General features: G+C 36.3%; 1 protein-coding gene across 2 annotated transcripts in view; it reads left to right on the top strand.

The window, feature by feature from the left end:
* The window catches only part of gus (splA/ryanodine receptor domain and SOCS box containing gustavus), a 246,740-nt gene that overhangs the window by 208,585 nt on the left and 18,208 nt on the right, over nt 1–19,947 (top strand). For both annotated transcript variants that reach the window (XM_069813120.1, XM_069813121.1), the window contains exons 2-3: nt 13,125–13,345; nt 19,544–19,731. In XM_069813120.1, the coding sequence (XP_069669221.1) occupies nt 13,125–13,345; nt 19,544–19,731 (409 nt within the window). The remainder of the gene's footprint in view (nt 1–13,124; nt 13,346–19,543; nt 19,732–19,947) is intronic.

Raw genomic sequence — 19,947 nt, 5'->3', positions numbered from 1 at the left:
ACAGATGAACGCTTGGTCGCACGGCACACATCTGACGGACAGACATCATATTGTCGGAATGACGAAACAAATTTTATCTGTATGAGTGATGCTGAAAACGTTTTATTGTTACTAACATCACAGTCTAGTATATACAGTCACGAAACTCAATACGTAGGGAATATGCATCCATAGATAGTTACTAACCACTAGGATAGCTACTATCGCCTCATTACAGACAATGCGGCAAGTCTATTGTTCCTAGTACCCTCAACAACTCAATCTTCGTAACTGTAGCCTATATACTAGACTATGCTAACAACTCAAAATATTTTTTTTTATTCGCTATTACAATGAGAGAATGTTGTACTGATTACGATATTCTTCTAAGCAGTGTAGTATCGTTTCGTTACGAGATTCGATGCTGAAATGACAGCCAAGTCATTTTCGAATCCTGATGGTTTGTAATATATTTCACACCGCGAGGAAGATAAGAGTAAGCTTACAATCAGCATTGTAGTGAATTGGTTTGAAAAATTATTCAAATTAGCGGCCATCAAGGAGTGAAAGATGTTGCGAAAAGTGCTGCTTTGATGTTAATTGGACTTCATTAGACGCGGACCCTTAATGGAAACCCGTAGCAGATTATTCCTTTGATAAAAGTAAACTTCATCAGCATGTTTTTAAGAAAAGGGCCCCTGGGCTCCTGTACTTAAACAGGATTTTTGTGTACACACGATTCTCTTTAATCGAGTTGTTCAGTTGCAGCTGCAGCGAACTCGATGTAATTGGCAAAGGGAAGTCCGAGATTGTCTTGGTGGTGTTCCACAATATAATCGTAATTTTTAATTAATACCTTTTAAACTATAGAGACTACTCAGAGATGTAAACATATGCATGTTGAATCGAAAATATTACATGGAAGGGCTCGGATAAAATATACGCAGAACGTAGTAACTTCTTTGTGAAACAAATACTCTGATCTGCCGTAGATCGCACGTTCCTTCATTTGGTAACAAACCATCAGCCAGTTGAATTATGGCTGAGCCGAAATGCGTGATAATAAAAAATGATTGGATAAATAAATATACATAAATACAAGATGTTTGAGGGAGGAATATGCCGTATTTCAGGAAAAGTTAAGGTTTTACTGTACTACATTGATTTAACATGATTATACGAATTACAAACTAGAAACTTTGTAACGAATTCCAGACACTATACTTACAGAATGGTAGAGGATTACAGCTAGTGTGATACTGAATTATGACTACCAAAGTATTTCAATTGCTGTATCAAATTTACAAATATGAGATGATGACAATAAAAAGCGAAATTATATTTTAATTTTACACAAGCTTCTCAAAGTTCCCTCCAGCTGTTACAAATTTGTTTATACTGTTCTGGTGCTGAGTATATGAAGCAATAGTACGCGGAAAGTTATGTATGTATGTATGTATGTATGTATGTATGTATGTATGTATGTATGTATGTATGTATGTATCGATGGCAGTAATATAATGTACAGTACTGTTACAATAATTACAAGTAATAAAATTGAAATAATTACAGTAATAAAAAATGAATTAAACGTAAATTTAAATCTAACTAAAATCAAATAAATGCAATAAACTTAGGACTATAAATAAGAACTATAAGCAAACGTAAACCTAACTTATAAGAACTTCTATTAAACCAAGTACTTCTATATTATTATTATTATTATTATTATTATTATTATTATTATTATTATTATTGTTGTTGTTGTTAGTAGTGTTCTGTAGCAGAAAAAATTCGTAGACACATTTGTGTGGTATCAACGTTGTTTTATAAATTCAGGGCCTTCATATGATCCCACAGAAAGACTTAGAGCGTTATAAGGTCTGGCGATCTTGGTGGCTGTTCCATTTCAGTTATATGTAAAATGACTTGTAATTCGGCTGTGCGTTTCACTGTGCGTGTTAGCTCAATTTGTTTATGGCATTTATTACACAACCGCTCAAAATAAGATGTGGGTGTAATGGGCGAAGTCGCAGTTCAAACCAAAGATTTTCCTAGAGTATTACACATTCCTTCTGCAACAGATTTTTTTCTTTGTGTTGTGTGGATCAGAAGATACAGATGGACAGACCACATTGGAAGAATGAAAACAAGAAGAATTCTTGAAATAGTCCTTGATGGAAAGTTTTACTAAATATATTATTCATAATAAAATCAGAAGCAAGAGAAAAGCTGTAGATCGTGAGGATTGGAAGTGTTTTGATAAGGGACTCCTAGAAACATGGATGATATAAACGTTCGATATATCTGTCTATCTATCTATCTATCTATCTATCTATCTATCTATCTATCTATCTATCTATCTATCTATCTATCTATCTATCTATCTATCTATCTATCTATCTATCTATCTATCTATCTATCTATCTATCTATCTATCTATCTATCTATCTATCTATCTATCTATCTATCTATCTATCTATCTATCTATCTATCTATCTATCTGTCTGTCTGTCTGTCTATCTACCTGTCTATCTATCTATCTATCTATCTATCTATCTATCTATCTATCTATCTATCTATCTATCTATCTATCTATCTATCTATCTATCTATCTATCTATCTATCTATCTATCTATCTATCTATCTATCAATAAGTCTACAGAATATAATTACAGCAATAGAAACAATAGAAATAGAAATAATACATTAATCATAAAAATATGATACAATAATATTAATAAATTTATCACCTTATATTAAGTTGTTGAGTCCTTGTCAAAATATGCAAACGCATGAATTTCCCAGTCCTATCATATATTGATGAGTTTGTAACAATTCATAACACTCGTTTATTTTTTCAGGTCAGCCTTCATAAAATGGGAAGCGATTTCTCATTTTATTTATTGTGTTAATCAGTTTCACTTTTTTTGTTACAGAAATTAAGAATTACGTATAAAACAAAAAGAGTTATTCTTCCGCTAAATGCTACATTACTCACAAATAGGCTATCTCTGCACGTACTTTTGAAGAATACTAGACGCATGTTTGCACCTATGTTGGCAAAGGAATCCCTGATAATGGTGGTGTGTGCGAGATTGTTGTGCAGCTGAATAATTTAGTTGTGTACAACAGTTAACAATAATTCACTATTACGGAATAATTTTGTACGTTGTATTATGACAGAGTATGGACAAGTTCGTGACAATGGCGCTGGTAAGTGTATCATTAAGTACAATTAATATACCACATGGGGATACTAAATGTAACCGTCCAGGTCCGAAGAATGAATCTTTATCGTGTGTCTCATATTATACTGAACTAACAGGCTAATGGATATGATGTGATAGCAAAAATGAGTTATTAAAGGCAACTCATACATTGCTCGTAGTATATTAGACTAATAGAAATTGGTTTTTACCTTCAATTATTGTGGTTAAAAGAGAGGTAGTTTGTGAAGCTTGTATATGCATTTAACGTAATGCTTCGTTATTTTTTAAACTGAAGAAATACGCTTAATATTCAGAACTGCTTGGCTGCACACTTCTAGTCAAAAACAAGCCTGAAGACTCGAGCAAAAACAACTTCAAAATCTGGCGTCATATGATGTGTCAAAATGTTTTTGTCTAATATTACATATCCTGTGTTTTGATTTCACTATCTTCATCTGTGAAAAAAAGTTGTTCACGCGTACAGGTTGACGCATACACAATTGTATGGAACAAGTAAAGGAACTATAATAATAATAAAAATAATAATAATAATAATAATAATAATAATAATACTCTACACCAGTAATCTATGTAACATTAGAAATGTTTTAAAGTAATTAATATAATATTACTTAATGTCTTTAAGGAACCCGGAGATTCATTGCCGCCCTCACATAAGCCCGCCATCGGTCCCTTCCTATGCAATAATAATCCAGTCTCTATCATCATATCCCACCTCCCTCAAATACACTTTAATATTATCCTCCCATCTACGTCTCTGGCTCCCCAAAGGTCTTTTTCCCTCCGGCCACCCAACTAACACTCTATATGTATTTCTGGATTCGCTCATACGTGCTACATGCCCTGTCCATCTCAAACGTCTGGATTTAATGTTCCTAGTTATGTCAGGTGAAGAATTATGTGTACAGTTCTGCATTGTGTAACTTTCTTCATTGTCCTGTAATTTCATCACTCTTAGCCCCAAATATTTTCTTAAGAACCTTATTCTCAAACACACTTAATCTCTGTTCCTCTCTCAAAGTGAGAGTTCAAGTTTCTCAACCATACAGAACAAGCGGTAATATAACTGTTTTATAAATTCTTTCAGATTTTTTGATAGCAGGCTAGATGATGAAAGCTTCTCAACCGAATATTTATTCTGCGTTTAATTTCCTCCCGAATGTCATTTATATTTGTTACTGTTTCTCCAAGGTAATTGAATTTTTTCTACCTCTTCGAAGGATAAATTTCCAATTTTTATATTTCCATTTCGTACAATATTCTTGTCACGAGACATATTAATATACTTTGTCTCTTCTGGATTTACTTCCAAACCTATCGTTTTACTTGCCTCAAGTAAAATTCCCATGTTTTTCCTAATCGTTTGTGGATTTTCTCCTAACACATTCACGTCATCCGCATAGACAGGAAGCTGATGTAACCCATTCAATTTCAAACCCTCTCTGCTATCCGGGACTTTCCTAATGACATATTCTAGAGCCAAGTTAAAAAGTAAAGGTGATAGTACATCTCCTTGCTTTAGTAATAATAATTTATTTATTGTTATAATAATAATAATAATAATAATAATAATAATAATAATAATAATATAGGTACAGCCTTTAAATCATAATATTTGGAGTGGCACGTAGTATAATGGCGTTATATATTGGTTTTGAAAAATCACGTAAACTTTGCGGCCAATGAGGCAATTAATACTCTTTTCATACAAACAAGGATTTTTCCTCCCAGTACGAACGGAAATGCCTTTTCTTCATAATAGACGCGGAATAACATGATTTTGATAGACATTGCGAAGGTACCAGCGCTACTAATACCATCGTTCCTCTGTTAAAGCAGGAAGTAGTGGAAGGGATTGAAGAGAGGAAACTTTTCGTCTTACAGTGCTAAATGCTCGCAACCCACTAAATGGACACGCCTGATTTAGACCATCGTGATCTGTTCCGATCTCAAGAGTTTCATCTTCCCATTTTTTAATATTCTTCTGTCCCCATGATTTATCCCATTTCCTTACTCTCTTTCGGTATCATATCTCCAGTTTTCTCTGTCGAATATGTAGCTTTTGTGTTATGGTTCCTAGAAATTTCTTTTCCTTTATATGTACTGTACGAGTATTCTTCTAATTCGTTTGTCAATAAGGGTCCGCCACTCTTAAAAGATTTACACTCGTAATATTCATGCAAAGCACAAGAAAATATATGCGGTATGTTTAGTTAATTCCAGTTCGACATGTTCTGCCAAATATGGCTAAATTAAACGAGTCCATTAGTGTTGCTAACGGGTAGAAGATAATTTCACTGTGGGCCTTTTCTCCACTACAGGGCCATTTGTCTAATTGTGAATAAATCGACATGATTGACCAACTCTAAAAGCTGTTATTCAAATTAGATTCTGACTCGCAGTGGTCTATCTATCAGCATTAACCGGCACACAAAGATGAAAATGTTGTTATCGTCAAAATGCGATGATTTGTGGCTTGATGTTTTTCTAACCTTAGACCAGCGCTAACAGATTCATTTCATTTCACAGCACATACATTCCAGTTTGTATGTGTACATATATAGTGTACAATAGTCTGTGTATGTATTGCAATATAATTGAAGGCCTGTATGTTTGTAATATACGTATATAATGCTTGTATATGTATTAATGTGCGAAAAAACGATTTACCAGGTTACTCTGACGAGAATATAAACAGAGTTCCTATTTTCAACATTTGCAGAGCTACAGTGGCTCCCCTCCGATTTCTGAGAACCGTATTCCTGTGAACAGACGAGTGGTAAACAAGAAACAGCTCAGACATTACAAAATGGGGCAATGTTTTGCACCAGTTATGTTTCTGCACACAGTATTGTAATTTTGTGAAATTCAGTTCATAATACAATAATTTCCGCTGCACGTAGAAGTCAAAATGAAACCCATTCTCTGCGATGCACACAAACAGGCGTTTTTATAAAAACTCAAAATGTCAGAGGTATAACTTCAGTTTATAAATTGTATGATTTAAGTAGATATACAGAGTAAGTCGGGAGGAAAGGTACATGGTGTGAGAGGTAATAATATTGGTGATTCTGAACAGAAAAGTTTATATGAACATAAGCCCTGTTCTTAACACTATCTGACATACAGCTGTTTGAAAATCACGAGCCTCAGTCTTATGTCATTCATTAGCACTCATATGCGAACGCAACCAAAATGATATTAGGTTGTACAGGGACATCATTTTATTTTTACTTGCATTTTTATTGTACCTGCATTTCTGAATGTACTTCACTCCCACCCCTTCACTAATGTCCTTGCTCCCGTCAGACACGCTAACTTACGGCCGCTGTTGCGTTCGAAGTCTTCAAGCAGTGAAGTAAACACTGCAGTGTATAGTGTGTTTCATAAATATGGTTGCGTTTTCTATAGAAGAAAGAACCTATATTAATAATATCGTACTAAAAATTATATTGAAGAAACGATAAATTCAATTTCAGAGGATATGCTTCAAAATGTTTTTAATAATATGCGTACTGAATTGAAGCCTGCATTGTAATGAACGGCAACCATTTTCAGCAACTTGTTTAAAAATTCAGATTAGCTTATTTTGAATTGAGGTGGCTAGAAGCAAAGGAATGCTAGTGACATTTGTAATAACATGAGTTAAGTGCATCCAGTGTAAGCTAAAGTATCTAAAATTTTAGTGGCAAAGGGATATTTTAATCGCATCACACATTAAAATTTAAATACAAATTTCACCGGTTTTACGAAAGCTTAAATATTTAAACCCCATTTTCTCAAAAGTAACTTAAGTGCACTTGCAGCCCTTTACTTATGACCCCCCTCAATTTAAATTCATCTCTATATTGTATGTTAACACCAATAATTAATTATGCTAAATAAAGTAGACATTACATAACGAATATAGCCGCCTGAAAAGTTGAGTTTTTAGAAAAAAATGTTACTACTTTACTGTATTTTGATAAATTCCGTAAAAGTGATGATCAAACTGAAAATCGTAATATCGTATTTCCCTACAACATAAATGGATACACTACTTTTCTCTCCTTCTATACCTAGTAAAATGATTTGTTTACATATTGCACTAGTAACATCAAACTCCTGTAATGGAAGGGGGCAACAGTGTTTCCGAATATAGCCAGGTTAATGTTAAAAATGTTGGTAAAAATAAAGTGATGTCCCTGTACTAAGATCAATGAAAGTATCCTGGACGTTGGATTGGTCGCGGTGGAGTCATTTCTTGACCATCGAAGTCACCCGACCTTACACCACTGGATTACTGTTTGTGGGGTTGGCTTAAGAGCGATTTCTACAAGTGCAAAGTGGAATAACTTCTCGCTCGTATTTTACATGCTTGTGATCAAGTAAAGGTATGTTCGAATCAGCTCAGATCAGCAACACAGCAACTGTTTACAATAACTGCGAAGTGTATTGAAGTTGACGGTGCTTTTGAACATGTTCTGTAAAGAAAGGTACACAATTAATCAGAACATGAGGTAACAATGTTTTAATTACAATCACCTGCATTTATGAACTAATATTTACTATCACTGTAAGAGTAGCATATCTTCCACTGTGAGCTCTTTGGCAAAAAAAAAATGAAACAATGCAACCGTTTGTCACTATGTAGGCTATTACAGATACGAAACTGACTTACCTGTTTGGTACAGTAATACTACTGCAGTGGTAGATGAAGAACTCTAACGTACTGCCGTCTCCTTAAGCGTCCTTTTCATACAAACACAAAGTTATGCTGTGCCGCCTTTCTAATGTCCATTTTTACAGTATTTGTTCGAAACAGACTGTAGTTCTGCAACATAGTCAAATTTGTATTTAACAATACGAAATGCATATGCAGAATGAACTTGACGTACACCCGTCTGAGCAAGTTCATGTTCAGGGACAGTTCCTATAAATAACAAGAGTACAATATAAAAAAATGAAATATGACGAAATTTAATATAATATTACAAAACAGGAATTTAGATACTATTACACTTTTATTACATCATACTAATTTTGACGCATAAAACGGTACGAAAGGATGTGTTTCAACCAATCATGGCTGTTTATCGCTACAATTTTATCATTTCCCTATCATTTGTTTATTTTTATCACTTCCCTAGCATTTGTTTATTTTTATCACGTCCCCAGCATTTGTTTGTTTTTACCACTTCCGTAGCATTTGTTTCTTTCTTTCTTTTTTTTTTTTTTTTTTCCAACATTTCAAACTGCAAATTCTTTACGGTTCTATAAAACATGCTTTGCGATTGTCATAGTTTTCCCCGCAAAGACGGTCAACTGAAAATGGCGATTCCGTTAAAACGTATTGGTGAAACTAACATTAGTGAAATAGAATTTTAGTAAATCAATTAATATTTTATTGTATTAGAGTACTTTATTTCTTCTAATCTTTATATACTTTCATATTATCGTGTAATAATTAAATCCCACTCAAGTTTTTATTTTCTCTAGATAAATCTAAACCTCTAGTGAGATTACTGTTGATGAAAAACAGAATCAAATCGAAAACAGAATGCAAGTTCGCATTATTAATGTACTAATATTATAAAAAAGAAACAGAAAAAAGGGTCACAGTTTAGAATTATCAACATTGACATTTATTATCAATATTGAGTTGTATAACCTTGGGCCTTAACACTGGCTGTGATTGTCCTGTGGTTGTGTGACATTTATGTTTAGCTGAAGGATGTGTCAAATTTCTTCTGGCAGAATAAACATGCTTTTCTTCTTTGTAATTTTGGCGATTTTTGTGATAATATGATACTGTATATTCGTTCAATTTTGGAAAACTTTAAAATCGGAATAAATCAAAGTTGTTGGACAATCAATTGACTTTTTAAGCAAATTTTAATTATCCTATTTTGAAACAATGTCAATGGAGTAAGTGTAAATTCTGTTGTTTCTCCTCATCCGATTATTCGAAAATAAAGGCCTAATTGTAATTTGTGCTGGCTGCTACTTTCGTATAATGTATTTTCCTGTATAAAATTTAAAAATAGTTCATGTTGTCTTCAGCGGCTTCTTCTATTATAATATAACACCTGTAGTTCATTATTTAAATTTTTATTTTTTTTCTTTCATTGTGAATATAGACACTGAATATCAGAATAACCGCAATGAGTTACACTTATGAAGCTGAGGCTGTTAATATTATGTTTTATAGATGCTTCCTTTACTTGCCATTTAACTCGCAACTTTGAAACTGTAGAAGATCACGTTTTGGTGTCTTTTTGTTTTTGCATTCGGATGGATTTGTCAAATTTCTTGTGACGGTAAATGAGCACACAACAGGCAAATGAACGTGTCCATTCACAAAACAAAATGCTACAGAGCTTATAACACACAATTGTCACGAAATGTAATTTTGTCACGTAATTTGGTAGACAGTGACATTCGCCAGAAACTTGCGTTAACACGCTAAAATATTGTGTAAAGTCTAAAAAAAAGTCTCAAGATGGAGTGAAATACTAGAAACATTTGACATGATTCCCTGTGTCCGTGCGTGACGTACAATGCATATTATGTCATACCATAATATTATCTACTTACAGGTTATAACAAAACTTTGTTACTGTACGTGATTCGTTTCAGGCAAAATACATGTTGAATGTGATAAATATATCGTCGAATAAATGTTATTATTATTTTTTTTGCTAGTGGTGGATATTTAACTGTTAGTCATACACCAATGTGAAGCCAATTGTGTAGACCAATTTACCGATACAGTCGTTGCCCAGTGTGCGCCATAGGAGGGTAGTCTACTCTACAACCGCAATGAGATGAGATATGATGATCATAATCATGATGTTGGTGGTGGTGGTGGTGGTGGTGGTGGTGGTGGTGGTGGTGGTGGTGGTGGTGGTGGTGGTGGTGGTGGCGGCGATATAAATCTGATGATGATGAGTTACAAAATCGGGGGTACGTCAGAGATCGAATCTGGGGCCATAGAAATAGAAGTCCAACGCTTTAGCCACTAGACGTAATCGTGTAGGCTACAAAGTGTGTTTCCGTTGGCTATTTCGCTCATGTACCAGTTCACCAATGCAGTGGCGTACGCAGAATTTTGTCAAGGGGAGGGTCATTATTAAAATTGTTTACAATTTACATTATCAGTATTTTAAAATTTTATTATTATTATTATTAATTATTATTAATAATAATAATTATTATTATTCTCAGTGAAACATACAGCAGAGTCCGTATAGGTCAGTTTCTATCTGATGCTTTTACAATTCACTGCGGGCTAAAGCAAGGAGATGCACTATCACCTTTACTTTTTAACTTCGCTCTAGAATATGCCATTAGGAAAGTTCAGGATAACAGGCAGGGTTTGGAATTGAACGGGTTACATCAGCTTCTTGTCTATGCGGATGACGTGAATATGTTAGGAGAAAATACACAAACGATTAGGGAAAACACGGAAATTTTACTTGAAGCAAGTAGAGCGATCGGTTTGGAAGTAAATCCCGAAAAGACAAAGTGTATGATTATGTCTCGTGACCAGAATATTGTACGAAATGGAAATATAAAAATTGGAGATTTATCCTTCGAAGAGGTGGAAAAATTCAAATATCTTGGCGCAACAGTAACAAATATAAATGACACTCGGGAGGAAATTAAACGCAGAATAAATATGGAAAATGCGTGTTATTATTCGGTTGAGAAGCTCTTATCATCCAGTCTGCTGTCCCAAAATCTGAAAGTTAGAATTTATAAAACAGTTATATTACCGGTTCTTCTGTATGGTTGTGAAACTTGGACTCTCACTCTGAGAGAGGAACATAGGTTCAGGGTGTTTGAGAATAAGGTGCTAAGGAAAATATTTGGGGCTAAGCGGGATGAAGTTACAGGAGAATGGAGAAAGTTACACAACACAGAACTGCACGCATTGTATTCTTCACCTGGCATAATTAGGAACATTAAATCCAGACGTTTGAGATGGGCAGGGCATGTAGCACGTATGGGCGAATCCAGAAATGCATATAGAGTGTTAGTTGGGAGACCGGAGGGAAAAAGACCTTTAGGGAGGCCGAGACGTAGATGGGAGGATAATATTAAAATGGATTTGAGGGAGGTGGGGTATGATGATAGAGACTGGATTAATCTTGCACAGGATAGGGACCGCTGGCGGGCTTATGTGAGGGCGGCAATGAACCTTCGGGTTCCTTAAAAGCCATTTGTAAGTAAGTATTATTATTATTATTATTATTATTATTATTATTATTATTAGTCTTCTTCCTCCTTTTAAGGATTGGGTTTTTGTCCCGTTCCGAAACTAAAGGAATATTTGTTTCGTCCATCTCTTCCTTGGACGGCCAACGTCTCGTCTGCCGGTAGGCTTATAAAAGTATGCTTGCCTCGGGAGACGTCCAGGGGACATTCTCTTGATATGGTTATACCATGTATTCTGGTACTTCTGAATCTCTTCGACCATCCTTTCGCACTTCGGTTGTTTCCTTATATCTTCGCTTTTTAGTTTATCCCTCCGATTATTATTAGTATTATTATGAATTATTATACTATGTTCTAATAGAACATATTCATCAATATTCTTATAAAATCATTGATACGTAATTTTTTCACTGCCATCCAATTTTTAACAAAGAAGAATTTATTGTGTTGGGTTCAGTTTATTACAAGGACGGTACTAGGAAGTAGATCTCTCTATAATTTAAAGATAGCATTGTTATAATTCGAACGTGTCGCAACACCAAGCACAGGAACAAGGATTATATTGAAGGATGGGTAGGAGGGCTATGCCTAATGTCGATGTAGATTTTGTTACTCTGACAGTGAAAATTTGGAAGTTCAAGAGACCCGGTAACACCCTCTTGCGTACGCTCCTGCACCAATGGATTTAAAAATACGTTGAATTTCAACGAATCTGATCCTTCTATCACTGCATTGTTGTTGATTTTTATATTGCTGTTTTTGTCTTTTCTAAGTTTACTTTTATGGGATTTCACTTCCATAATTGTATGTTTAATTTAATTCCCATCTTTTTCTTCTTTCTTTGATTGTGTTCGTAATAAAATATTTTCATTATTATTATCTATCTGTCATACATATTGTATAGTTAGAGTAGTTAATAAAAGGTAGCTCTGGCCATAGATCTCTTCGTAAATAATTATTTTTCTTCTTTGTAAGTAAATTAAATATCTTGTTCAGTCACAGTATGCGTTATAACCGTTACTTTATTCAATTATTTATTATTCTGGCAGCGAAAATTTTTGTTAAATTTATCACTTGAGGTTTTCATTTACTTTGGATACATTCAGTTCAGAATGAAAATCTCTTCTGTTATTAAGAAACCGGATTTTTATATAGGCTACTAAAATTTAAAAATTGTGTGGATGTGATGTGGGTTAGAATCATTGCTTATTTGTAACTAACTCTTCAGACATTGAACTGTTGAAGTTCAACTAGCGTTTGAAAAGCGAGCACCACCCACTGAAGCCACTCACAATCCTATGTCAGTGGATGTGGCCATTTACAGTGAATGTTACTAACCGAAATGCACGCTATCCATTACAATTGGCTACTACTTTCAAAAGCAACAGCATTATTTGTACCAGAGTGGGAGTATTGCTTGCTCGTTTGTAACTACATATAGCTAGTTGGACTATGAAGCTTAAGTGCATAATATCCGGCTTATGTTACCTGAAATTGGATAGGAACAATTTGCCTAAAAGACAGGTCAGGTTCTTATAAGAAAATGAACGATCTGGAGACCGGACACAGTTATCAGCGAAAATGATTTCAGAGTATTGCTAGTATACAGATACTTAGAATCGCGTTTTGTTTCTTCCTTTCGATATAATATATTGTATCTAATGAAGGTACATTGAGTGCACGCCTAACGTGTCCTGTGCGCTCGTGTTGCAGGTACAAGAGTCGTGGTGTGAGCAGTCAGTGCCCACGGGCGTCTCGTTACGCCTCCTCTGCCTCTGCGTCCGCTCCAGCCACAGCCGCATCCAGCCTGGAGCTGAGGGAGCTGCGTCGTCACAATTACAAGGCTGCCGTCCTGCCCAACAAGTCGGCCTCATACCTGGAACACCGGCGCACCCGCAGCAGCCGGGGCATGAACATGGGGCAGAAGATATCAGGCACGTTATCAACAAGGCTCTGGTCTGGAGTCCTCCTTGTATTCACCTTGTTCTAATCTTCCCCTTGTTCTCCTTGTATTCCCCTTGTGTTCTCCTTGTCTTCCCCTTGTTCTTGCATTCCCCTTGTTCTCCTCGTCTTCCCCTTGTTCTCGTCTTTTACTTATTCTCCTTTCCTCCTGCTTGTTCTCCTTGTCTTCCCCCTTGTTTTTCCATTATTATCCTCGTCTTCCTCTCATTCTCATTGTCTTCCCCTTGTTATCCTTGTCTTTCCCTTTGCTATCCTTGTCTTTCCCTCGTTATCCTTGTTACCCTTCTATTTTTCTTGTTCTCCTTGCTTTCCCTTGTTCTCCTTGACTTCCCCTTGTTCTCCTTGTCTTCCCCTTGTTCTCCTTGTCTTCCCCTTGTTCTCGTCTTTTACTTATTGTCCTTTCCTCCTGCTTGTTCTCCTTGTTTTCCCCCTTGTTTTCCCATTGTTATCCTCGTCTTCCTCTCATTCTCATTGTCTTCCCCTTGTTATCCTTGTCTTTCCCTTGTTATTCTTGTCTTTCCCTCGTTATCCTTGTTACCCTTCTATTTTCCTTGTTCTTCTTGCCTTCTCCTTGTTCTCCTTGCATACTCTTTGTTCTCCTTGCCTTCGCCTTGTTCTCCTTTTCATTATTCTCCTTGTCTTCCTTTGTTCTCCTTGTCTTCCCCTTGTTGTTCTTGTCTTCCCCATTTCTCCTTGTCTTCCCCTTGTTGTTCTTGTCTTCCCCCTTTCTCCTTGTCTTCCCGTTGTCCTTGTGTTCCCCCTTTCTCCTCGTCTTCCCCTTGTCCTTGTGTTCCCCCTTTCTCCTTGTCTTCCCCCTTTCTCCTTGTCTTCCCCTTGTCCTTGTGTTCCCCCTTTCTCCTTGTCTTCCCCCTTTCTCCTTGTCTTCCCCTTGTCCTTGTGTTCCCCCCCTTTCTCCTTGTCTTCCCCTTGTTCTTGTCTTCCCCCTTTCTCCTTGTCTTCCCCTTGTCCTTGTGTTCCCCCTTTCTCATTGTCTTCCCCTTGTTCTTGTCTTCCCCCTTTCTCCTTGTCTTCCCCTTGTCCTTGTGTTCCACCTTTCTCCTTGTCTTCCCCTTGTCCTTGTGTTCCCCCTTTCTCCTCGTCTTCCCCTTGTCCTTGTGTTCCCCTTTCTCCTTGTCTTCCCCTTGTCCTTGTGTTCCCCCTTTCTCCTTGTCTTCCCCTTGTTCTTGTCTTCCCCCTTTCTCCTTGTCTTCCCCTTGTTCTTGTGTTCCCCTTTCTCCTTGTCTTCCCCTTGTCCTTGTCTTCCCCCTTTCTCCTTGTCTTCCCCTTGTTGTTCTTGTCTTCCCCCTTTCTCCTTGTCTTCCCCTTGTCCTTGTCTTCCCCCTTTCTCCTGGTCTCCCCCTTGTCCTTGTCTTCCCCCTTTCTCCTTGTCTTCCCGTTGTCCTTGTGTTCCCCCTTTCTCCTCGTCTTCCCCTTGTCCTTGTGTTCCCCCTTTCTCCTTGTCTTCCCCTTGTTCTTGTCTTCCCCCTTTCTCCTTGTCTTCCCCTTGTCTTTGTGTTCCCCCTTTCTCCTTGTCTTCCCCTTGTTCTTGTCTTCCCCCTTTCTCCTTGTCTTCCCCTTGTTCTTGTGTTCCCCCTTTCTCCTTGTCTTCCCCTTGTTCTTGTCTTCCCCCTTTCTCCTTGTCTTCCCCTTGTCCTTGTGTTCCCCCTTTCTCCTTGTCTTCCCCTTGTTCTTGTCTTCCCCCTTTCTCCTTGTCTTCCCCTTGTCCTTGTGTTCCCCCTTTCTCCTTGTCTTCCCCTTGTTCTTGTCTTCCCCCTTTCTCCTTGTCTTCCCCTTGTCCTTGTGTTCCCCCTTTCTCCTTTCTTCCCCTTGTTCTTGTCTTCCCCCTTTCTCCTTGTCTTCCCCTTGTCCTTGTGTTCCCCCTTTCTCCTTGTCTTCCCCTTGTCCTTGTGTTCCCCCTTTCTCCTCGTCTTCCCCTTGTCCTTGTGTTCCCCCTTTCTCCTTGTCTTCCCCTTGTCCTTGTGTTCCCCCTTTCTCCTTGTCTTCCCCTTGTTCTTGTCTTCCCCCTTTCTCCTTGTCTTCCCCTTGTCCTTGTCTTCCCCCTTTCTCCTTGTCTTCCCCCTTTCTCCTTGTCTTCCCGTTGTCCTTGTGTTCCCCCTTTCTCCTTGTCTTCCCCTTGTCCTTGTCTTCCCCCTTGTCCTTGTCTTCCCCCTTTCTCCTTGTCTTCCCCTTGTCCTTGTGTTCCCCCTTTCTCCTTGTCTTCCCCTTGTCCTTGTGTTCCCCCTTTCTCCTTGTCTTCCTCTTGTTGTTCTTGTCTTCCCCCTTTCTCCTTGTCTTCCCCTTGTCCTTGTGTTCCCCCTTTCTCCTTGTCTTCCCCTTGTTGTTCTTGTCTTCCCCCTTTCTCCTTGTCTTCCCCTTGTCCTTGTCTTTCCCCTTTCTCCTTGTCTTCTCCTTGTTGTTCTTGTCTTCCCCCTTTTTCCTTGTCTTCCCTTGTTCTCTTTGCCTTCTCCTGGTCTTCCCCCGTTTTCTTTGTCTTCTCCTTTGTCTGCCCTTGTTCTCCTTGCCTTTGCCTTGTTCTCCTTTCCATTATTCTCCATGCTTTCCCTTTTTTTCTCCTTGCCTTCCCTTTGTTGTTGTTTTTGTTTAGTCAACTGTCCGAAGGCAAGTTTGAACACCAATAAGGCATCACTCATGAGGCAACTAGGCCAGGAGATAATGGGGTAAGGTGGCCAGTTCCTTTCCCCTCCAATGCTTACATCGCCGATTAGCTACATATTTCACTAATCAGACTTCAGAGCCTTCTCATATTTGTAAAAACAGTATATGCAGCATAGTAAAGCTATGCACCTGTCGATTTTGTATGTATTTTTTCGAATTTACGAGATGATAAAATCTCCATACCCAGATTTCTTATAATTACTTTCTCGAAATTTCTATATAGAGCTTTTTCCTTCTAGTTAGGATTTAATTATTGGAGTCTATTGTTGTCAGAACTCACTGTTCAGTTCTTGTATCTAATGGATATGATTTCAGAGAGTTCTGGGTGAATCACCATTGAAATATTACCATCAGTTCTTCGTCGATAATACTGCTAAATCGATATGTCTCAGCTGAGAAGTATTAAATCCCGTTCTTTCACACATTCCATAGTTGTTCAGTTCATCTTGATTGCTTAGTTTAAAAATTATGTTAATATCAACTGTGTTAGTTACTTTATAACCTACGTACACTACCACCGTTACTTTGAACCTTCTTGTCCGTACAGTATGACGACTAAAAACCTCAAGACCTAAAGACCCTATAGTAAGGTTCTTGTTTGTACAATAGTTAGCTCTAAAAGCTACAGGAGGTCCTAATAATTTCGGACTGACAACATTGCATGCACATGCATTTTTTACATATCACTGAAGTTACATCTTTTCTCGAAAGTAAGCCAAATTCTAAAACATTTTAACAAATTTATAAATTTTAAATCGCCTCATTTCAGAACTAAAAGACGAAGGTGCACGTGTAAATCACATCTCACGAAATTCATATTATGTATTCTTACTTCTAAATATCAATAACTGGTAAGTTTGTAATAAAATAATGGTGATAAACGGAAGAAATTTAATTGGAACTGTAGTCATAGGTATGCGTGTATTCCATAAATTACTCATAACATTTTTCAGTTTAAAATGTATCTGAATGCATGGAAATGCTAGTTAGCCCTTCGCATGTACTTAATACCAGAGCTACATAGTGCTGACAAAATTTATTACAGGTGTATTCAATTTAACTCCAAATGTTCAATTCTGAAACCGCGTTTAATTACACTGTAGGAATGCCATGAATCTCCAAGTTGTAGAACAATCTACTACTGTGCTTCTTTATGCGCGCAATATGATGTTCAACTAGTCACATTAATTGTGCAGTGTAATTAATGTTTGAATCGATTTATTGACCAAATTTTAGAGTGATAGCGATCATATGTATAACAACACATAACGTTGTGAAGTGTATAAATATAGTGTAAAGGTAATAATTTGAAATAATGAAGTGAGCTAGCAGTATGAAGTAACCATGAAACATGCCAGTAAGGTCTAAGAAGTAGGAAAGAAAGATTGGAACAGTTGGAATAGTTGGTGTAGTGAAATTTCAGTCTGGAATCTATAATAATAATAATAATAATAATAATAATAATAATAATAATAATAATAATAATAATAATAATAATAATAATAATAATAATAAATCTGTAACTAGAATTTTTTGGTAATTTTAGCTTTTCTAAAAATTATTGGTGTAATTAATATGTATAATTAACCATCCTGAGACTAAAAATCGCATTTTTTTAATTTTTGTCTGGATGTCTGGAACCTGAACCTGAACCGATTTCTATGGAAATTTGAATATAAATTAAGTTCGTTGTAACTTAGATTTTAGGCTATATGGCATTCAAAATACTTTATTTAAAAGAGGGGCTATAAGGGGGACTGAATTAAATGAATCGAAATATCTCCCTCATTATTGATTTTCATGAAAAATGTGACATAACGAAAATTTCTTTAAAAACGATTTCTGATTAGTTTTATTCCATTCATAAGTTTCATAGAACTGTCATTTATCGAGATACATGAGTTTTAAAATAACAGTACATTACATTCTGTGTGATGTCAAATTAATATTAAAAAAAAAAAACATTGTTTTGAGAGAGGCAAATTAACATGAAAACTGCAATAAATTACAACCCTTTTTTATACAGCTTTTGTGCCTTAGATGTTTTATTCAAAATTGACTGGGTTGGTGTTACATTTTCTGCAACAGGAACACCACAGCAGGTGCCCATTTGATTTCTGTTCATAATGAACTATTTAAATATTATAGTTTGATGCACTACAGAAGACTAGAAACATTGATATCTGCACTGTCTGATAGTCCCTTCACTCTTGAACAGAATACCACAATGAGAAACATTTCGTGCACGCATGCGCAATAATCAAACTTGTTTTCTTTGTTCTATACCATATTCTGGAATGGAGGGAGTAATAGTGAAAGCAATAAATATTCAAAATTTTAAACTTTTCTTTAAGAAGTCAGTTAAAATTTGATGATTTCGTGGCTGCTGTTGAAGTATTTGAAATCAAAGACCATATTAAATGTTAATAAGCTACCTGAGGAATCCTGTGCAACTAGAGTGTGTGTTGAGATGAATTTGAGAAGTTTTAGGACCAGTTTCTTCAACCTTTGTTAAATTATAACAGTATGTTATTCCATTTTAACTGTAAACTTAACAGTTGAAGCATTTCTTCAACTACTGTTAGTACTAACAGGCTGTTAAAACCTATGTTAATTTAACTGCCCAATTTCATGCAGTTAAATCATTTAACTCTCTGTTAGCATAGAAGTATCCAATATGGCTGGTGCGTTAGATGCTGAACTTCTATATCTGGATTATTTAGAAAATGATATCCATGAATACATAAACAGAGCGGATGATTTCTGTGATTTGACAGACCAGAAGTTCATACAAAGGTATAGGCTATTTTCTGCCAAGCCTCACTTTTCGCTTTCAACTTAGATTCATTTGTTTGTTTATTCTCATTAATTGGTTTATACTGCGAAATAATTTCCAGCAGAAGGTTTCTTTCGAACGAAGAGAAATTAGTCCCTCGATTTCTTTTTGTTCCAGTATTTTCCATTTCATAACAGCAATCCCAATACGCCGCTCCACACTATTGTGATACAGATGAGGAAAGAAGCAGAAATCAAACCTGAGAGAATATCATGACTTCTATCCTCTCTGAATCAAACAATGGAAACAAGCAAGAATCGCAATTGTCAGGGTTCAGAAAACAGAAGTGAGCCTATATTTGGGTATAGGTTATGGTTAAACTCTAGAATTTCTGGTCCTAACAGAGAGTTAACAAACAATGTTAAAATGTGAAATGTAAAGTCGAAGAAACGCAATATTTTTAACAGCAATTCATACTTTTAACTTACAGTTAATTAACGCTATGTTAGGTGCATTTTAACAAAGGTTGAAGAAACCGGGCCTTAGAGTAATTTCAATTATTTTAAACAAATTCATTGGCAAAGGTATTAATTCGCTCTATTTATTTGATGTGTTATTAGGTTATTAAGATAATACAAACCTCTTTCAATACACATGATAAAGGGAGTGGGATATTTTTGTTTGTTGTTATTGTATATTTATTTACATTTTTTCGCAGGAGGTGTAAAGACTGTGAATCGAGAGAGCCCACAACCCTACAAGCCTGTAATCCCACGTGAACTGGCCCAAGATTTTGCCCGTCCAGCCCGATTGGACATCTTGTTGGATATGCCGCCTGCAAGTCGCGACTGCCAAATGAAACATGCCTGGAATGCTGAAGATCGATCGTTAAATATATTTGTTAAGGTACAGAAGACAAAAATTGCATCGTCAACACGTTGCCATTTGCATTTATTTGGATAAGTTTGTACTATCACTTTCTCGTAAAGTTCAGGACATGCACATAATAAGGCTACGTGTTATGAAGAAATTTAACTGTACACTGCACTATTTCAAGTTTATTTATTCACAGTGTAGGTGTTATATTTCTATTAAGGAGACTGACTAAGTAGATGAACCATA

The sequence above is a fragment of the Periplaneta americana genome, chromosome 16 (assembly GCF_040183065.1).
Source record: "Periplaneta americana isolate PAMFEO1 chromosome 16, P.americana_PAMFEO1_priV1, whole genome shotgun sequence".
Lineage (NCBI taxonomy): Eukaryota > Metazoa > Arthropoda > Insecta > Blattodea > Blattidae > Periplaneta > Periplaneta americana.
This window is presented reverse-complemented; position numbering and strand designations above follow the sequence as displayed.